This window comes from Ascidiella aspersa, chromosome 2 (assembly GCF_963924565.1).
Source record: "Ascidiella aspersa chromosome 2, kaAscAspe10.2, whole genome shotgun sequence".
NCBI lineage: Eukaryota > Metazoa > Chordata > Ascidiacea > Phlebobranchia > Ascidiidae > Ascidiella > Ascidiella aspersa.
In genome coordinates this window covers 32447758-32465332 of record NC_139448.1, presented here as the reverse complement: position 1 = coordinate 32465332, position 17575 = coordinate 32447758, and the positions used below count along the sequence as shown (strand labels likewise).

General features: G+C 37.8%; 2 protein-coding genes across 2 annotated transcripts; both read left to right on the top strand.

The window, feature by feature from the left end:
- Positions 1 to 191: 191 nt before the first annotated feature.
- Positions 192 to 1920, top strand: LOC146164976 (E3 ubiquitin-protein ligase Topors-like). The gene has a single exon (XM_083381258.1). The coding sequence runs from the start codon at positions 349 to 351 to the stop codon at positions 1915 to 1917; it is 1569 nt and encodes a 522-aa protein (XP_083237384.1). The 5' UTR covers positions 192 to 348; the 3' UTR covers positions 1918 to 1920.
- Positions 1921 to 2272: 352 nt separating this feature from the next.
- Positions 2273 to 12848, top strand: LOC146164975 (uncharacterized). The gene is made up of 17 exons (XM_083380896.1): positions 2273 to 2411; positions 2933 to 3055; positions 3410 to 3590; positions 4098 to 4153; positions 4283 to 4383; positions 4809 to 4888; positions 5273 to 5341; positions 5408 to 5495; positions 5789 to 6294; positions 6694 to 6784; positions 7265 to 7337; positions 7899 to 7985; positions 9011 to 9125; positions 9684 to 9815; positions 11031 to 11135; positions 11227 to 11280; positions 12712 to 12848. The coding sequence occupies exons 1-17, from the start codon at positions 2332 to 2334 to the stop codon at positions 12787 to 12789; spliced, it is 2019 nt and encodes a 672-aa protein (XP_083237022.1). The 5' UTR covers positions 2273 to 2331; the 3' UTR covers positions 12790 to 12848.
- Positions 12849 to 17575: the final 4727 nt, after the last annotated feature.

Here is a 17575-nt window from a genome sequence, read left to right as displayed (position 1 = left end):
TATTGAATGTATTGTTTGAGACAAACATTGAAGTTTTTAGATTAAGGCACCACTTTGCTAAAATAAAATAATATGCAATAAGTGTGTTTGAGTAAAAAAGATTAAGGAAAGTCAAGGGTAGCTTACAGTTTTGTTGTTCAATTTATAAAATGGCAAAGTTGGAGTTTTTCTAAAGAATGTATTTTCAGAATAAAAGCAAAACACTATTAAAGAAAATCTAGCCCAGTTGTTCAGAAACCAAACTTTGGTCTTTATAAGTTATAAAGCTTATTTCTCCCAAAAATTAAAAACAAAATGTGTTTGTTTAAGCGTTGTCAATTGTCATAACTGCATAAAACTTTTATTCATATGTTACAGTGTTTTGAATTGTTGATCAGAAATGTTGCATTTTCACTAGTGAGCAGCTTTTTCTCTACTGCAATGGAAGAGAAAAGTGAGAGCCCCACCAAACCCAAAACACCCGGCAGTCCAGAGAGGTGTCCTATATGCCTAGCACCTCCCGACAAAAAAGCCCGCACAAACGCATGTCAGCACACTTTTTGCTTCAGCTGTTTGAAGGAGTGGTCAAAGGTGAAAGCGCAATGCCCGTTGTGTAAAGTTCCCTTCACCTCGATTTTGTTCAATTTGCGAGGCGAGGACAGCTACGATGAAGAAGAAGTGCCACAGCTGAGTCGTAATATGACAGTTGAAGATGCTATCCGTCAAGGTTTTGCTCGCTCCGTTGAGGAGCTTATAAACAGCATGAGCACTTTTCGTCGCCAATTTCGTGCTCGCAGTGAAGCCAATCGCGCTGCGCTAATTTCCGCAACCAGCGTTGACGTGATACGAAGGCGGCGATTTTACTATCGCAACAGTATTCGAGTCGGTAGCGTGAATAACAACAGCCTTAAGCGCGACATTTCTGCTGCATTTTACCAGTCCAACCCTGCACAGCTTCACCGACTAGTTCCTTGGCTGCGTAGAGAGCTTATGGTGTTGTACGGAGCGCACAACATGCTAATGGTAAACCGGCTAAGAGAGCTTATTCTGTCAAGTATCACAACTTGCGGTTTAATGTCAGAGCAGTTCTACGACGAGATTTCACCCAGCTTGGGAGATCGAACGGATCATTTCATTCACGAGTTCCAGTCGTTCGCGCGATCAGTTCATGACATTTCTACGTACGATGAAAATGCGTGCTACTCTAGTGGCCCAAACGACCTCTCTGGAGAATCAATACGATTAGTAAGAGGAAGGTTTTTGAATAGCCGAATTGTCGACCATATGGAGATAGAGCCGCCACTAGCCCATTCTAATATAAGGGTCAGTTCAAATCACTTTTCATCGAGATCTTCAAACTCTTCGTCCTCACAAAGACACACTTCAAGCCGTAGAAAACGAAGAATGGCTCCAGCTGTTGCACCCAGCGAAATAATTGAAATCCTATCTTCGTCAGACAATGATGAGGCTTCGAGCAGCAAAAATTTGCGTCAGAATGATACCAGGGACTCTGAAGATGAAGTGGAGTTTGTTAAGTACGTGAAGCCACTTCGACAGCGCACACCTGACGCCTACATCAGTCTGAGTTCAAGTGGCGAAGAAGATGTTCCTGGAACAAGTGGCTTGTCGTCTGCCGGAGTTGTACAAGTTATTTCAGACAATGATCATTCTTCAACTTCTTCTGCGTCTGGAAATGATGACGATTCTGACTGCAAGCCTAAGATAAAGAGCGTCATCGTCCCTGTGTACCCCCCAGCAAACAACCCCAAACTTCAAAAAATGAAATCGCGTTTAGTTTATGGAAAAAAGGCCCGTTGTACAAGTACTTTTCGGTATAGAGACATCGACTATTCCTCCAGTAGTGAAAGTGACTTTGCTCCTTCGTTTCCACCTCACAGACAAAAACAGTATTCCAAACGCACAAAAAACAAACATTAGGATTGTTTATTAAAAATTTAAAACTAAACCTTATTATCAATTATGTTTTTTATTTTGTGGTTATTGTCGGGTGCTACACATGTGGATTGTTTTTGCTGAGACGTCAATCGAAATGTATTAATTTAAGTGACATATTGTGTTCTTCATTATATGGCTATAAGGGAACAAACCTTTTAAATGTGCTTCTTAAACGGGGGAATTTATTTGTTACTTTTTGTTTATATATTTTTGATAGACTTACTTGGAGTATTTTAAGAAATTCATTGAATAATGTTCTGTTGTTTTTTTATTTATTTTGTTCATAAGGCTTCAGTTTTCTATATTAATGTGCTGTTGATTCTCAAAAACAGACTTTGCCAAATCAGTTACAAGGTGCTTTGTTGTTTTTCGAAAGAAACTTAGCTTAAATTCAAGATGAATTCTGATACTGAATGGTCTATTCGCGAAAAGTTGGCCTTGTCATCGTACGTACTGCAGCGGGGAAGTCAACACTGGTAAGAATTTTAGAATTATTGTACAGGGTGACCACGAGTCTTTCAATCTTTAAAAGTCTTTGAATTGATTTGCATGTTCCAAAGACTTTAAATAGCCTTTAAAATTTACTTATGTGTTTAGCACATCATCAACTAAAAATATCATTTTTCTTGTTATTCATATTATTTATAACTGTTTGTTTTCCAATTATCGTAAAAAACATGACCAGGAGCTCAAATGTTCTTTGGAAACCTATAAATTTAAGTTGAACAGTCTTTGAATGTATTTCATAAAATTGTTTGGAAACCAGGTGTTAAGAGTTTTGCTTAGTTCAATATTGCAAGTAGTATTATATAATAGTAAGTCCTAAAAGTCCTAAACATCTAAACAATCAAAAGTTTGTAAAATAAAAACTAAAAATTCTTTAGATGAAAATTGTTTTATCGAATATTCCTTTAAACATCTGCCTCAAACATTTATCGTCGAAACAAACACCGAAAATCAAGAAATAAAGTGAAGACTGGTTTTGTCATATTTACAGGTCTGGCGGAGTTTCAAGATTGCTGAGGTCACTTGGAGAGCCAAATCGACCGGCGGATTGGTTCAACTCGAAAAACTGTGCCCAACAATATGCGGCGTTGATTGAAACAGCAGAAACCCCAAGGTACAACACTATGGACTATTTTTACATGCTTTTTACTTGGAGTTTATGCGCTATCTATTAAATGGCAACTTTTTTTTTCAGTAAAAAAATTATGTATATATTTATCCCCTGCCTTTACCCTTTTGTCATAATATTGTCTTAAAATTCTTGTTTACAATTGCCTATTTTTTAGGTTTTAATAAATTTCATTTTGATGGTATACAAACATAACGAAATGTAGGGCTTAGCAAAACACATTTTTACCACAAGTGTTTAATAGTTGTATATTAGTTTAAACTTGCTGATTCATAGATGAATTTTGATATCCTGCAGCTTTCAACCTAGAAATATTACACACATTTTTTTCCTTTGTAGGCGAAAGCGCAGTGAGCGTTCAGAATCTAGCGAGTCCCAATCTGGATCCAATTCGCCGCCAACCCTTTCGATAACTGACTCGATCGTGAGACGACTGACCCAAGAGAGAATCGACGAAATACGAAAGCAAATGAGATCGGAAAGAGCCAAGTATAAGAAGCTAAAGGCAACTTTACAACAGGTTAATTTGCTTTTTCCTTGTGGAATTAGCTGTGCTGCAATTATTTAGTTGTGAACCTAATCATTTTTATTGTTACATAATGTTAAATATTCTGTAGTCATAAGGCATGCATAATAAAAGTTTATATTTTTGTATAATACTGATACCTGGTATTTTAGACAAAAATGTGTCTGATTATAAACCAAATGAATTCATACACCTGGTCAACTAAGCAAAATCTATGAAATTAAAACATTTAATTAAAGTGCTTTGTATTTTAAAGTCAACAAACACATATATTGAGGAGATTTGTTACATTATGTTTGATTGTTAATAACTCTGTTTTAAATATATTTTTAAAAGATGCATTAGATTGCAAATAATTGCCAAACATTTTTATGCCATTTTGGTATCAAATGGGCACTAATACTACCCCAGTACAAGTGTCCTATTGGCATTGGATATCAGCTTTCAATTTAAAAAGGTTGGACTTTTTAGTCTTCTTAGATTATAATTCTTTTCTAATAGGTTGAATCTGGAGAGCTTGATGACAAACTCGATGACATGATTGCCGAGATACAAAGGTTTGGCAAGTTTATAAGCACAAACTAAAAGTAAAAACAAATTTATTATACTGGGTTTGGATTACAAATGTAGTGGTTTTCTTTCTGTGCACTTTTTATTAGTATTTGCCTTGAAACCTTATTATTTAGGCAAAAGCAAGAAAAGATTGAAGAGGCCATGCCTGATGAACCGGCAGTAAAAGATCAAGTGCAAGAAAGTGAAGTCACTAAGCAACCAACTCCTGATCATGGTTTGTGTGATTTAAGTTTTAGGTTCTTTCTGGTGTCTGGGTATAATTATTAAATATTGCACCTATTGTAAATGTTGTATACTATACCATATTGCAACATTTCTTAAACTGTTTTAGCTTTCGGCACACTAAAAAAAATAAAATAAAAGCGCGGCACACTAGTTACATAATATACCAACTTGTACATACTATAATGCTGTTGTTATTTATTGGATAGTGTCCTCTTCAGTATGAATTATGCATAGGTTATTGTCACTTATTTGTTTAAATAACGTAACGTTTTGCTGCACACAGAGTAACTATTGCCTTGGGTATTTAACAAAGAGTGTCCTAATAATGCAACAGAAATCACTGTATATTAAGTAGATGTAAATATTTTGTAGGAAGATTTTAGTCAATTTTACCGGTACATGCATTTTTATCAGAAATGAAAGAGGCAAATGAAGAAGAAGAAATTGTTGAGCCAACAAAGGAAACTCCTGATGATCCTTCAATGGAAGTTCAGGTGTGAAAAAAATATTCCTAGCGAGTAATGGTAGCCTTACACAAAACAAAAATATATTGGAATAAAAAAATGTTCCTATTACCGTTTCTTAAGTGTAATAGCCCAGACGAAGGTGGGTAAAATTGTGTCAATATTTGAATTAAATGTTAAATTGGGATTTCCTAATTTCGGGTCATGCAAAAAGTGTTTTTGAATAGTGCTGGTTGAATTTTCACTTAAACTATTACATTTAAAATATTTTACTTTTTTAACAAAAATGTCAAAACAATTAAGATTCAATCCCCAACTATATTACAAATTTACAGATTTGTTTAATAATGGATTTAACTTTGCAATTGCTTGCATTCATTGCTTTTATGATTTCAAATGTTTTGTCAAAAACAGGATACACAAAAGTCTGAAGAATTACCTGAAACCACTGTTAAGGACATGGATACTGAAGATTCAGAAGAGGTTGGTAGTGTTTCATTGCAATAGAAAATATGTTTCTAGAACCTAAATCGGTTATTTTTTTTAAAGAAGGCAGATGTCACACCTGTTGCAACAATTACTGCACCAGCAGAAAACCCTTCAGAAATTTTTGACGATGCGGTAAAAGAACCTGATGGTAAATTTACTTTTTCATCTAATTTTAAGTTTAAAGTTTTCTTGGCCTCTTGATATGCAGTAAAAAAGTGAATTTATTTATTAAACAGTTGTGTATTGCGAAACCCTCACATGCTAAAAAATTACACAAATGTGACTTTATAGAATCACATGTAACAACAATAATATAAACCTTTATTTTGCCATACATTCACAATGGTGATCAATCGTCATATTCAATTGTGCTATTGTGGTTAACCTTTGGTTTATCAATTTTATTTTTATTATTCTTACAAAATGATGCCTACATTTCAGTTGAAGAAGAAGAAGTTCCTCCTTCAACCACCAACAATGATGCTCCTGATGAATCTTCCATTGTCAAAGATCCTGAAGACAATGAAGATCCAGAACCGGTGGATTGGTCTAAGGAGCCCATAGAATTAAGTGATGAGGAGCTGCCAGTCAAAGAAGAAACAAGTGTAGCTCCTCCTGACGAGAGCATTAAAGAAGAGGTCAAAACAGACGCATCTGATGAGAAACCAGTTGACGAACCGTCAGCGGAAGAGCCAGTGGTCAGTGAAGTAAAATTGGAAGAGGAGAATATAAAGAAAGAAGAAGAGCAACCAAATGAAATAGCTGATGTTGCTCCGGATGCTGTTGTAGCTGCCACAAAAACAGACCCTGAAGCCACTAGTGCTTCAATCTCTTCACAAAAGGACGAGGATCAGGCAGAAACGAAGATTACAACAGAGGAAGCCACCTTTTCGCAGCCAGAGGTACTTCAGACACCTTCAGAGAAGAGTGAAAGTATCCCGGAAAAGGTGAATGGCCAAAATAAGCCTTATATGCTTTTTCTAACCTGTATGGACTTTTTTTGGAAAGTTTTCTGCAAACTAGAATGTTTCAAGTTTAGGTTTGAACTGAACTGATGCCTTAAACAGTAGATACTACTTTTCTAGGGCTAAATAATTACACTTTTTTCTGTTAAAACACTATTCCAATGGCTGTGATTCAAACTTAACAACACAACCTTAGGTATTCAGGTAATTTATCAATACAGTCAACATACAAATTAGCATTTTAATAGTAGCTTAGCTGTCATTCCGACCTTAATGTAATTTTTACTTGAGATTTAAGTACAACAGAGCCCTCTTAAAAGCTGTAGATTTCCTAATGCTATTGTTTTTACCTTTATGTTATTTTTCGTTTTCTAAATTCAGGATTTGAAAGAGGTAGAATCCCTCGCTGAGGATGAGTGTGATTCAAACTTGAGCACTTCAGTTGCCGATGAATCAACATATTCCGAACAAGGTAATAACATATTAACATTTCTATGAGTACAATGTAGAGTGTGCTTCTTTAAAAGTTGTTGTTTAAAAAATAGGCAAGCTAGTAAAAATTTGTAGCGTTACATTAAAAGTCCAGATTATTTAAAGGCTTAGTTTTTCAGTTTTAATTTAAAGTTTTAGTTTAAAATTTTACCTTTTGCTATTTTCCCCATTGGGCATTAACAATTGTTTCTTAATTTTTAGTTAGGGCTACCATACATCCTCTTTCAATAGGAATTGTCCTATTTAAGAGGATAGGTACCCCGAGGCATTGATAAACGCCCAAATACCCTACATTTATGAATTTTGCGTTTTGTGGGTGAGATTTAACACAAATATATTTTTATGTAACTTTTCGGCATGCGGCCCAAGTTGAGTTAGGAAAATTGTCTGCTTTTTAAGTAATAGAAATATTATAGGTCTATTTTAATCAGCGTCCTAAGCAATTTATTTTGTACCTTAGGTTATGCAGCGAGCATGCCGAGCACACCAGCCTATGTCGACAGCTTCCCAAGCAGCCCTGCTTTATCAACGTCGTAAGTTTTATTTAATTACTGTACTTGTTAAAAAATGTTGTAACAGTTCTACTGGCTTCGCTATAATAAACAAGTAGTTAGTTTGTCTCGATATTTTTCATCTAAGTCGCCAAACAACTGATGTAACTGCTTCAGGGACCAATTATTTATCACTGCTTTATTTTTTTAAATCATTTGCAAAACGTTCGTAACTAAGGACATTTACTAAACATTTTTAAATTTAGTTAATCTGATATTAAATTACTCTTTAAACACCAACTACGACAGTGGGATATTTTGCTTTATTCCAAGTATTATTGTTTTTGTTGCGTGTTTTGTGTTATCCTTGAAATTAATTCTCAATTCGCGTTATTAGTTTTAATTTCGCGTTATTAGTTTTTAGATTTAAACTGATATTAAATTGTTCTTTAACTATGATAGTCTGGTGTTTTGTTCGGTTCCAAATATTTTACTATAAAATATAAAGCTTCTAATATTCCTTAGTCTTTTTTGTCGCGTGTTCGTGTGTCATCCCCCAAAATTAAGTTAGGACTTTGCACAAAACCTCCACTTCCATTGCAGGAGTGACTTTGATCCGGAATCCACCAGCAACTTCCGGGCTTGGAAGAAGTCGATCATGATCCTCTGGAAGCAAGTGGCAAGTCACAGGTCGGTTGCTGTGGCGTAAAAATATAAAAAAATAATTACTTTCAATAATAATATAGAATCATATCCAATACCCGGTGCTAAGTGGTGGTATCGGTGCCAATATGATGTGAAATTAATATCGTAATTCCGTCCATTTTTGCGACCAAACGCAGTTATTTCTATTTTTAAGTTGATTTTCTGAAAAAAGTATTAGGCCAACAACTGCACATTGCTAAACTTCTTCAATGGAAGACAAATTTTTGCCCAATGACGTGAAAGACACTGCTTTTACCGTTTCAGTTTATCTGTTTTGCTTGTTTTGTCATAAGAATGACGTCATTTTGTATCAAATCGGATGGCGGTACATTTTGTCAAAATATCGGGAATAGGTATCGGAATAAAGTGTATTGGACATCCCTACTTAAAAGATAACGTCATTCTGTCATTAAGACCAGGACTGGGGAGCCGGAGCCCGGAGCTAAGCATTTTCTCTGGAGTCGGAGTCGGAGCCGGAGCCATTGTTATTATTTTTGTGGAGCCGGAGCCATTTTTATTATTTTTGTGGAGCCGGAGCCATTGTTATTATTTTTGTGGAGCCGGAGCCGGAGCCATTTTTATTATTTTTGTGGAGCTGGAGCCATTTTTCAATTTGTGGTGCTAAAGCTAAGAAATTATATTTTGTTCCATCTCCAACGTTAGTTAGCGGCTAGCCAAAAGCAATTTTTAAAACTTGTCATTGATTAAGTGGCTGGTGGAACCGGAGCTGGAGCCGGAGCCAAAGTATATGAGTTTTACAACTCCGGAGCTGGAGCCGGAGCCATTTAATAATTGCCTGATGGCTCCGGAGCTGGAGCCGGAGCTAATGCTATTTTACGGTGGCTCCCCAGCCCTGATTAAGACGTTTCGTTAAACAATTAAAATGGTAAAATAGCATGATATACTGACTAATTTCTCTGTTTAAAAGCGACAACAAGACCATTATAGGTTTAAATTTATATTTAACATAAAGTTATCGAATTTTTACTTTTATTTCGTTTTCGTCCCAGATTCGCCAGCTTATTTCTACAACCAGTTACTGACGATATCGCACCAAACTATTCCACTGTGGTTTATAGAGCCATGGACCTCGCTACGCTGAAGAAAAACCTCGAAACTGGAGTCGTAAGTTTGCCGCACAGTTTTAATTCGCAGCCCGCAGGTTGCACACCCCTAATCTAAAACCGATCAGTGAGTTGGAATTCTAAACTTGCCCAAATTACAGAGCTCAAGCGTCTTCCGAAACTGCAACTAACTAAATGTGCGATATTGTAGGTATTATACGGACTGCATTTATCACAAGTTTCGACGTACTTGCGTATAATCGGACTTCTTAATCCGTGTGTCAGCAAATCAGCTCCGAATGATTTGCAGAAAGCTCTTGCCGCCGAACATAACACGATTACGAGATAAAAAGAAACAGGCGATAAAAAGTGATATGAAGCTATTTTTTGTGAAAGTCAAGCCAAAGACATTAGGAGGGGTTTTAAGATTTAAATAGATTCTGGCAAACCTGTAAATTGAACACAGCATACATGATGAAACAATCCTAGGCGGTATAAAGTACCAATGAAGTTATTTCCAGTCAGTTATTTATTCGCAGAAAGTTTACTTTGCTTCAAAAATAAACACGTACGCTACAGTTTGTATAGCACAAACCAACACTGTTTTCATGTGAACAAGGTTCGAACTACGAGCGAGTTTCAGCGCGACCTGATGCTCATGTTCCAGAACGCGCTCATGTACAACAACCGCGAGCACGACGTCTACAAGATGGCCGAGGAAATGCAGAAGGACGTTATGGACCAAGTCGCGGTAAGCTCTCATTACGTCTAGAGATAGACCGAAATATCGGTTAAAATCGGCCGATTTTTGGCTTCTACCGACATATCGGTATCGGTAAATGTATGCCAATACTGTACCTGGTATTTTCTGTACTAAAAACAACTTATCCATTTTTTGATAAAAGTTATAAGTTATTATGCAAAATAATTGTTCAATATTAATAAAGGTTTATAAACTAAAACGATATTTGGAGTTTATTTTCAATTAATTCAAGTTGTGAGCATTTTCCAGGTATATAAAATATCGTTGTTGGTTGATAAAATTGTTAAAAATCGGCTATCGGTATCGGTCGATCTATAATTACGCCACGCCTTTTTTTACGTTACGCTTTTTTACGTAATCGCGTCTTTTTACTCCAATATTATTTTCCTATGTGACAAAATACTGACAGAATACTAAAAAAACGTCACGGAAAATCGAGCAAGTCGTTTTTTAGATGGGGTGTAAGGACAGCGCTTTGCCAATTGCTAGACACTTTTGAGCTTTGTTACTATCTTTTAAAGATTGAATTTTATTTGGTTTAGTGGAGAATTAGCGTATATATATATTGGAAAAAGCGCAAAAGTTACTATTTTTTTCTTTCCTGGCCCCAAATAGAGGAAAAAATCATTCGTATATCCTTAAAGGATGACATAATGGGTTATATTTTTCTTGCTAATCGATTTTTTATTCACCAATTTATACCATAAGCTATTTTATGCCTGATGAAAATTGTTTTTGATAAAAAGTCCAGTACAAAGTGTACGAATGCCCGAGGCTGGGGTTTCTTGAACTCTTGAAACGTCGTTTGAGCGTTTAACCGTCTAAAGCAGTGTTTCTCAGCCTTTTGTGGCTAGCGGCGCCCCTCAGTATAATAAATAGATTGCGGCACCCCTACAAGATATTTTTCGTTGGTTATTCACTCGAATGTCACAATAAACGGAACTGGAACAACACACATCAACTCGCACAACGTATAGGAAGTTATAATTGGATTTATTTTCTAATCTTACACAAAAAACTCTAATCTAACACAAAAAGTTGCAAGAGTTGGGAAAAAATCAGATTATTAAAATTTCCAAATATGTTGCCGCAGCCTTGGCAATTAGAAATGACACCTAAGGGCGCCGCGGCACCCCAGTCGAAAACCACTGGTCTAAAGTATAGCCATTAGACCATGTCACCCCGCATACCTTTTCAACGCAGCAATTCCTGGCCACGCAGCTTATGATGGAAACAGCCCAGCAAAGCACACCCAAGGGTCTGCGCCGCAGCACGCTACGAAAATCGGCGCTCAGCGAAAAAGTCAAGGTAAGCGCGCGCCCCTTTCCAGAAAACAAAAACGCCAAGTGCGACACCTAACGACCCTTGTTTTCCTCGACGCGTGTCGTCACGTGACCAGATGGGAAATGTCGGCTCGGTGTCGGCGTCAACGGACCAGCTGATAGCGCTCCTAGTGGGTAGATGAGTGCATTTTTGTTTCACGAGGTTGTTTTGTTTTTTTGGTCCTTGGGCCACTTAAAGGCGACCGACACTGAAATTTGACTTTTTGTTGTGGCTTCACCGTTTTTTGTATGATTTTGACCAGTTTCCTCCATTAAGTTGCTTTTAGGAAATATATTCTTTACCGGACATAATTTAACCAATCCTCATGATTTTCTGTAGTTAACCGACACTTGTTTACCATTGGGACGCATTGAAACCCCACTGTTTTGGCCGGTAACAGGTCATTTTGCTATAAAGTATTTTGTCACAGGATTGTCTCAAAGACTTTAAATCTTTAAAAGTCATTAAAAAACTATGTTTAAGTCTTTCAATACTATAGTCTTTTATTTTAATAAAATGCTTACCGGACACAATTTACCCAGCTCTATATTTTATAACTTTTTTATAGTTAACTGCTTAACGATTGAGATGCATCAAAACCCTACTGTTTTAGCTGATAGCAGGTCATTAGCTATCAAGTATTTTGTAACATTACGCATTTTTTTGAGGTGGTTACTTGCGTGCACTTAAGTCGGTTCGTTAACTGCTTATCTGGTCTTAAACAAGCAAGATTTTTACCATATGGCTATAGAAAACAAATATGTTTGGTGTATTTCTAACTTTTTTCACGCACTCGCACACTCACACTCACGCTTGCACCAAACACCTTGTACCATTTTGAAACTTGTTTACTTCAATGGAAACCTGAGAACGAATATCTTTATGTTTGTGGATCGTTTTGAAAGCATTGGGCGGATACATTAGACGTAGAAATTTCGGGTGCTCAGTTCTGTGTGCTATAAGAGTGTCCGTTTTCCTTGGGGTTAATCCTTTCCTTTTTTTAGGATATAATTTTATCACGTGGTTTCGCCGTATTTTTACGGTAACAAACATGGCGTTAATAAAATGGATCGTATTGCTGTAAGTAACACGTAGAAAGTGCTGCCTTCTTTTTTATTGGTTTGTAATAAAGATAAATCTGGCCACAACCTCGATAAAAAGCGCGCAGTAAAATAACAAAATCTAGATATGTCCTACTTTTTCCTGACCTTTTTTCCAATATCACCCTTAGTGGACCCGTAAAGCATTAAAAACAGAACGGTCAACATGAAAAAATTATGTCATACACTATGGATTTTTTAATTTACTTTATTTTTTTTATTTTTATTTTCTCTAACCAGTAAAACAAAAGAGTCAAAATCTGAAAGACTAAACCTCAAATTGAATCCTTCTCGACACTTACTTGCGCAACAGAGCAAGTTTTTTTAATTCATTTTAAGCTAGCTAGCGCTTGATTTCATAAACGTAAGTAAATTTGAGTTTGTATCGACTTTAAAAAGCCACGGGAAAGAATGATAACCACTCTTACTGATTTATTTTTTATTTTTTTCCTTCCTTTTAGGTTAGCGAATCGCGAAGCAAGCGAACAGCCGCAATTGAAGGAGAAGCGAAATTCCTCAAGAAGAAGCCGCACGAGTGAGCCAGAGAGCAGTGTCCCTCCCAAAAAATTGTAGGTGGCCCAATGGCGCCGGTGTGTGGCGGCTAGGAGCGCCGGAAAAACTCTGTGGTCTGTGCGGATCCCGTTTTTCTCCCCGTTGCACGCACTTCCCGTCGATTTTTCTTTCGAAAAACACTGTTTTAAGGCGAAATCTGCTCTTTTGAGACCAATGGTGATTTCAATCGGTGTGAGACGGGTACGCCGTTGAAGAATGTCTTTAATTTTTTTACCATACTTTCGAATTCGGAGTCACCACAGTACGCGGCCCGTATTATTTCAAGTTTTCCGGCAACTGTAAAGAAAATTTGATGGGTGCTCAAAAACTTTATTTACACTTTTTTTGAGGTCCTAAACATTGACCGGAAACCTTAGGGTGTGCACAAATTTAACTTCAATGCCAAATTTTTTGTGCTGTTAGTCCCATATCACTTAACTCTACAATACCTCTTACATGTTTAAATGACAGCTCGTCATTATTTGGCAATAAACACGAATCCACTTTACTGTTCCTTTCGTATTAGTCGCACTGTATGTTGAAAAAACGAGTTTAATATTGATTACTCAACACTAATTAGTACACTATTCACGGATCTGTAATGTACCCTAATAGTAAAATGTTAACATTTATTGTTCCCACTACGTCTTATTTAAGATTCTGTCAAATATTCTAAGCAAGGCAATCGCATTTTAGGTGTTTGAATGCAACAAAGCAATGTACCTACTTGTTCTTGCAGATAGTATATATTATATTATTCCACAATTCCAATAACTGCTATTTATTGAAAAACAAAGTGTTTTTTTAAACTTACCATAATTAAATAAAGGACAAGCGCGAACGTTATAATAATTCAAGTTTATATATGTTGATAAGTGTTCTGTTGTGCAGAGATTAACGAAAACACCTTTATATTACAAGATATAATTAAAAGTGTTTGTTGAAACAAATTGGATACTTCGTACAGCTAGACTTTCGACTACATGTCGGTCAAAAGTCCACATCCACCTAAAAACGGTAGGTAAGCGCGGCATTAGTTTCGAAAAAAACACGCGGCCTTTCGGAATGCGCTTGATATTTGTATTGACTGGCGCGCGAACGTGACTGACGCTCAAGCCTTGTGCGTTATTCTCTCTTGCGTCAGTTGAGCGCAAAGGGCACACAGTAGCGTAAAGTATAGCTAAACCCCGCCCCGGAACCATTCTGAGAGATTAAGGGCCTGACATTTGCCGATCGGATCGTCGACATTTAGCTGTATTGTGCTGCGCCACGTCGGACAGACAAGATCAACGCCTTTACGAGGCCGTCAAGTTTGCCCAGGACGCCCTCAGGTATGCGCCGGCGTTGGTTTGACGCCGATCGTATATTTTAATCAGAGTTTGAAACAACCGCTCAGTTTTGATCTTTTCCCTGGATCAAGTTGAACTTCGGGTCAACCGCGCTGAGAAGTTTCCAGGTACAGTTTTGACATTGTTTCAACCATTTACGTCCTGTGAATGCGGTAAACATCTGCAGAAGTACACGTAATTTTTCAACTGGGGTCCGTGTTTAAGTTTTTAACAGTCCGCGCAGCATCTTCAAAATTCATTGACTGATAAATTATCTCAGTGGTAGCACAACCCTAACAGCTATAAAATGTTCCACAGCTTGTCTACATTATAGTTTGTATCGGTAGTGATTGTAATGCTAGGGTAAATACTAAACCTTGGGTATTTAAAATTTTAATAATAGGGTTCGCAATAATATTACAAAAGCAAGAGATGTCCGCCTGGTTGAAATCTTTGATAAAATAATTGTCCTTCTGGTAGGCTTTCCAGAAAATGCGAAATTCTTGTTAGCTCAATTGTTCGTCAATGCATAAAGAAATGAAGATTTTTGTAAACCAGTGGCTTTGATTAATAGATTTAATAGTGCTCTGTGCTCAGGGCAGTGTTGTAAACATTTTTCTGCGTAAAACAGGTCAAAGTTTGAAGATTCTGAGCAAAACATTCAAGTCAATGTTCGGGCAACTCTTTAGAGTAAGTTATACGATGTGAACTGAAAATAAATGTAGGCCTAACTGCTTTACGTTTGCCCGGGGTCAACAGACGTTTCGCGCCACTATCAGACCAAGCAAAACAGCGCTATAAAGATTTTTTATGACCTAATAGTTTTCACTAAGGGTGTCTGAAGTCAGAAAGACTGCCGGAAGATTTAGTCAGCTATAACGTCTCTCTACAATTCAAAGAATTCACTATGGTCAAGGGATCGGTAAAATAATGTAAGGGGGTCTGCCAGTGCAGCAAAATTTAGAGATAGCCTATGTTCAAAAAAATGCAATGTTCATTAAGCGTAACATTTCATGTTATTTTTTTTTCATCTGAATTCGATTGCAATATTGAATTTAGAGTTTGTTAAAATTGATAAACGTAGGTGTAGGCCTATTAATTTCAAATTGTCAATTATAGGGTCAGTCTTAAAAAATTATGGGGCCCCTAAGCTTAAATTATTTGGCCCTGCTACTAAAGATCGAAATGGAATTTCTGAGTGAACACAAGTTTTACCGCCTACTTTAGATTGTATTGTGATCGTTCCTCGCTGTACAAACTACATCAGTGGTTCTCAACCTTGTATAGCTTGCGGCACCCCTACAAGATTTTTAGTAGGTAAATCACTAGAATGTCACAATAAACGGAACTGGAACAACACACATCAACTCTAAACAACGTAGGAAGTTTTAATTGGATTTATTGAACTCTAATCCTACGAAAAAATGTGAGAGTTTAGCAAAAAACAGTTTCTCAAAGATTCTTAAATATCTCTCGGCACCCTTGTGCATTAGAAATGGCACCCCAGGGTACCGCGGCACCCCGGTTGAGAACCATTGAACTACAGTGACCAAGCCTTCAGTGCCAAAAGCTCGCAACGCCAGTGATTTGCTTTGCGGGCACTAATTCCTCGGCTAAGCTTCTGATTACAACGCGACACGCTTCCGCGGATAACAACAGAGGACACGGGTTGGTAGTTCAATCTGCTCGACGTGCTACGACCGCTGTTGGAACTTTAGAAAGATCACCAGCTGGATAGTTAAGTGACAGAATGTCAGACATCCGATAAGCGGCTAATCTTACCCGATTCGTTGGGATTTTTCGATTTAGTCACACGTTTTCTAGTTTTAGCCCCTCAGTTCAACTTTTTTCTAACCATTGATTTTAGAACGGAAAACAAAGGCGCACTTTGTATGTTGAATTATAAACAAGCACAAAGACATATCATTCGGCCTGTTAGTATTACGAAACACGTCACGTTTGTCGTTACTTCTGACGCAGCGTTCTGACGTATCTTCGTGATGTCATCCCTAGAAAACTTTTTCATGACACCAAACAAAAATCTTGGGCCCGACCCTACACATTCCCATAAGATACCAAAACACGCGCCACAAATCGCGTGTGCGCAGACTTCAAACGCGCCGTTTGCGGTTGGCGTCGGAGGCAACTGATAAAAATAAGGTGGCGATCAACAAACCGCCCAACGACGATCGCTGTCACGCGACCTCCAACGCGTCAGGGAGCCGCGGCTTGCGGCAATCGGCCGCTAATCAGATTAGTCGCCGTTTAGTCGTGTGATGGCCGCCGCCCGGCCTGTTTCCAACACAAGACGGTGGCTAAAATGTTTACCGCCGCGCCCGCCTCGGTAACACGCACAGTCGCACGCGTAGGCTACTTTGCGAACATAGCGCGTTTCCCGCGAATTCGGAATCTTTTAACTTGGCCCGAAAGAGCCTTTTGCTGGATTGCTAAACTATGCTAAGATTACCTTCGCGTCGGAAAACCCCGCTGATGCAACCTGTCGGTGTGTGAGAACGTAGCATTGGGTTGGAATATGTGAACATGCGGAATCCATGACTCATTTTGATGGTTTTGGCAGTCACTATGGCCAATTTTAGCTGCGATTCCAGCCTGCGTTTACACAGTGTTCTAAACACCTTATTAAGAAGTCCATTGCCCGGTCATTTGTAAAATAATAAGTCCAAGTCAATTGTTTTGTTAAAACCAACGAGCCAATTTTCAGTCCAAGTTATCAGTTGCCTAAGTCAAATATCAAAACATCAAAGTCAACTCTTTGACATAAAAATTAAACCTTAAACTATTAAATTTGGAAAACCCGCTGTGAGCATTAACTCACACAAAAAATACCTAATACGGAACACACCGCTAGCAAATTGTTTTTATGCTAAGATTGAGGAGACAAAAAACGAGTTTTATTTATCCAAAACGACCCAAATAAGGTCATCTTATTTGAAGTTAGTAACTTAAGGCAAAATTTACTCATATCCGACCCCTCAGAAAAACCTCGGGAGCATGGCAACCAAGATTCGAGCGGGTGAAACCATTGATATCAGGCATCCCCAAATTGGCAACAAACAACGGGGAGACTGGGAGTGAATAACAAAACAAAGAGACTGGGCGATTCGAAATTCGACATTCACCGAAACAGCAATGATGCCTCCAAAAACGCTGGTGTGATTTCGGCATAAGGAGTAGTCTCACTCTCACGGCCAAGAACATCTTCCAGACGTGATTTTCATCGCCCAAACCTCGGTTTCCATTTTTCGTTCTTCCCCCGCCGCGAGCAATATCGAGAGAACACGGGAGTCGTTAATCAAGTCACGTCAAACTGCCAAAGGAATGCGCGCGATGCCCGATATTTCCCATTTTTATTGCTTCGTTTTTATTCTCCCATTATTTCGAATTTGTTTTGCCCTCGAGCAATCTATTTCCGTCCTATCCCCGT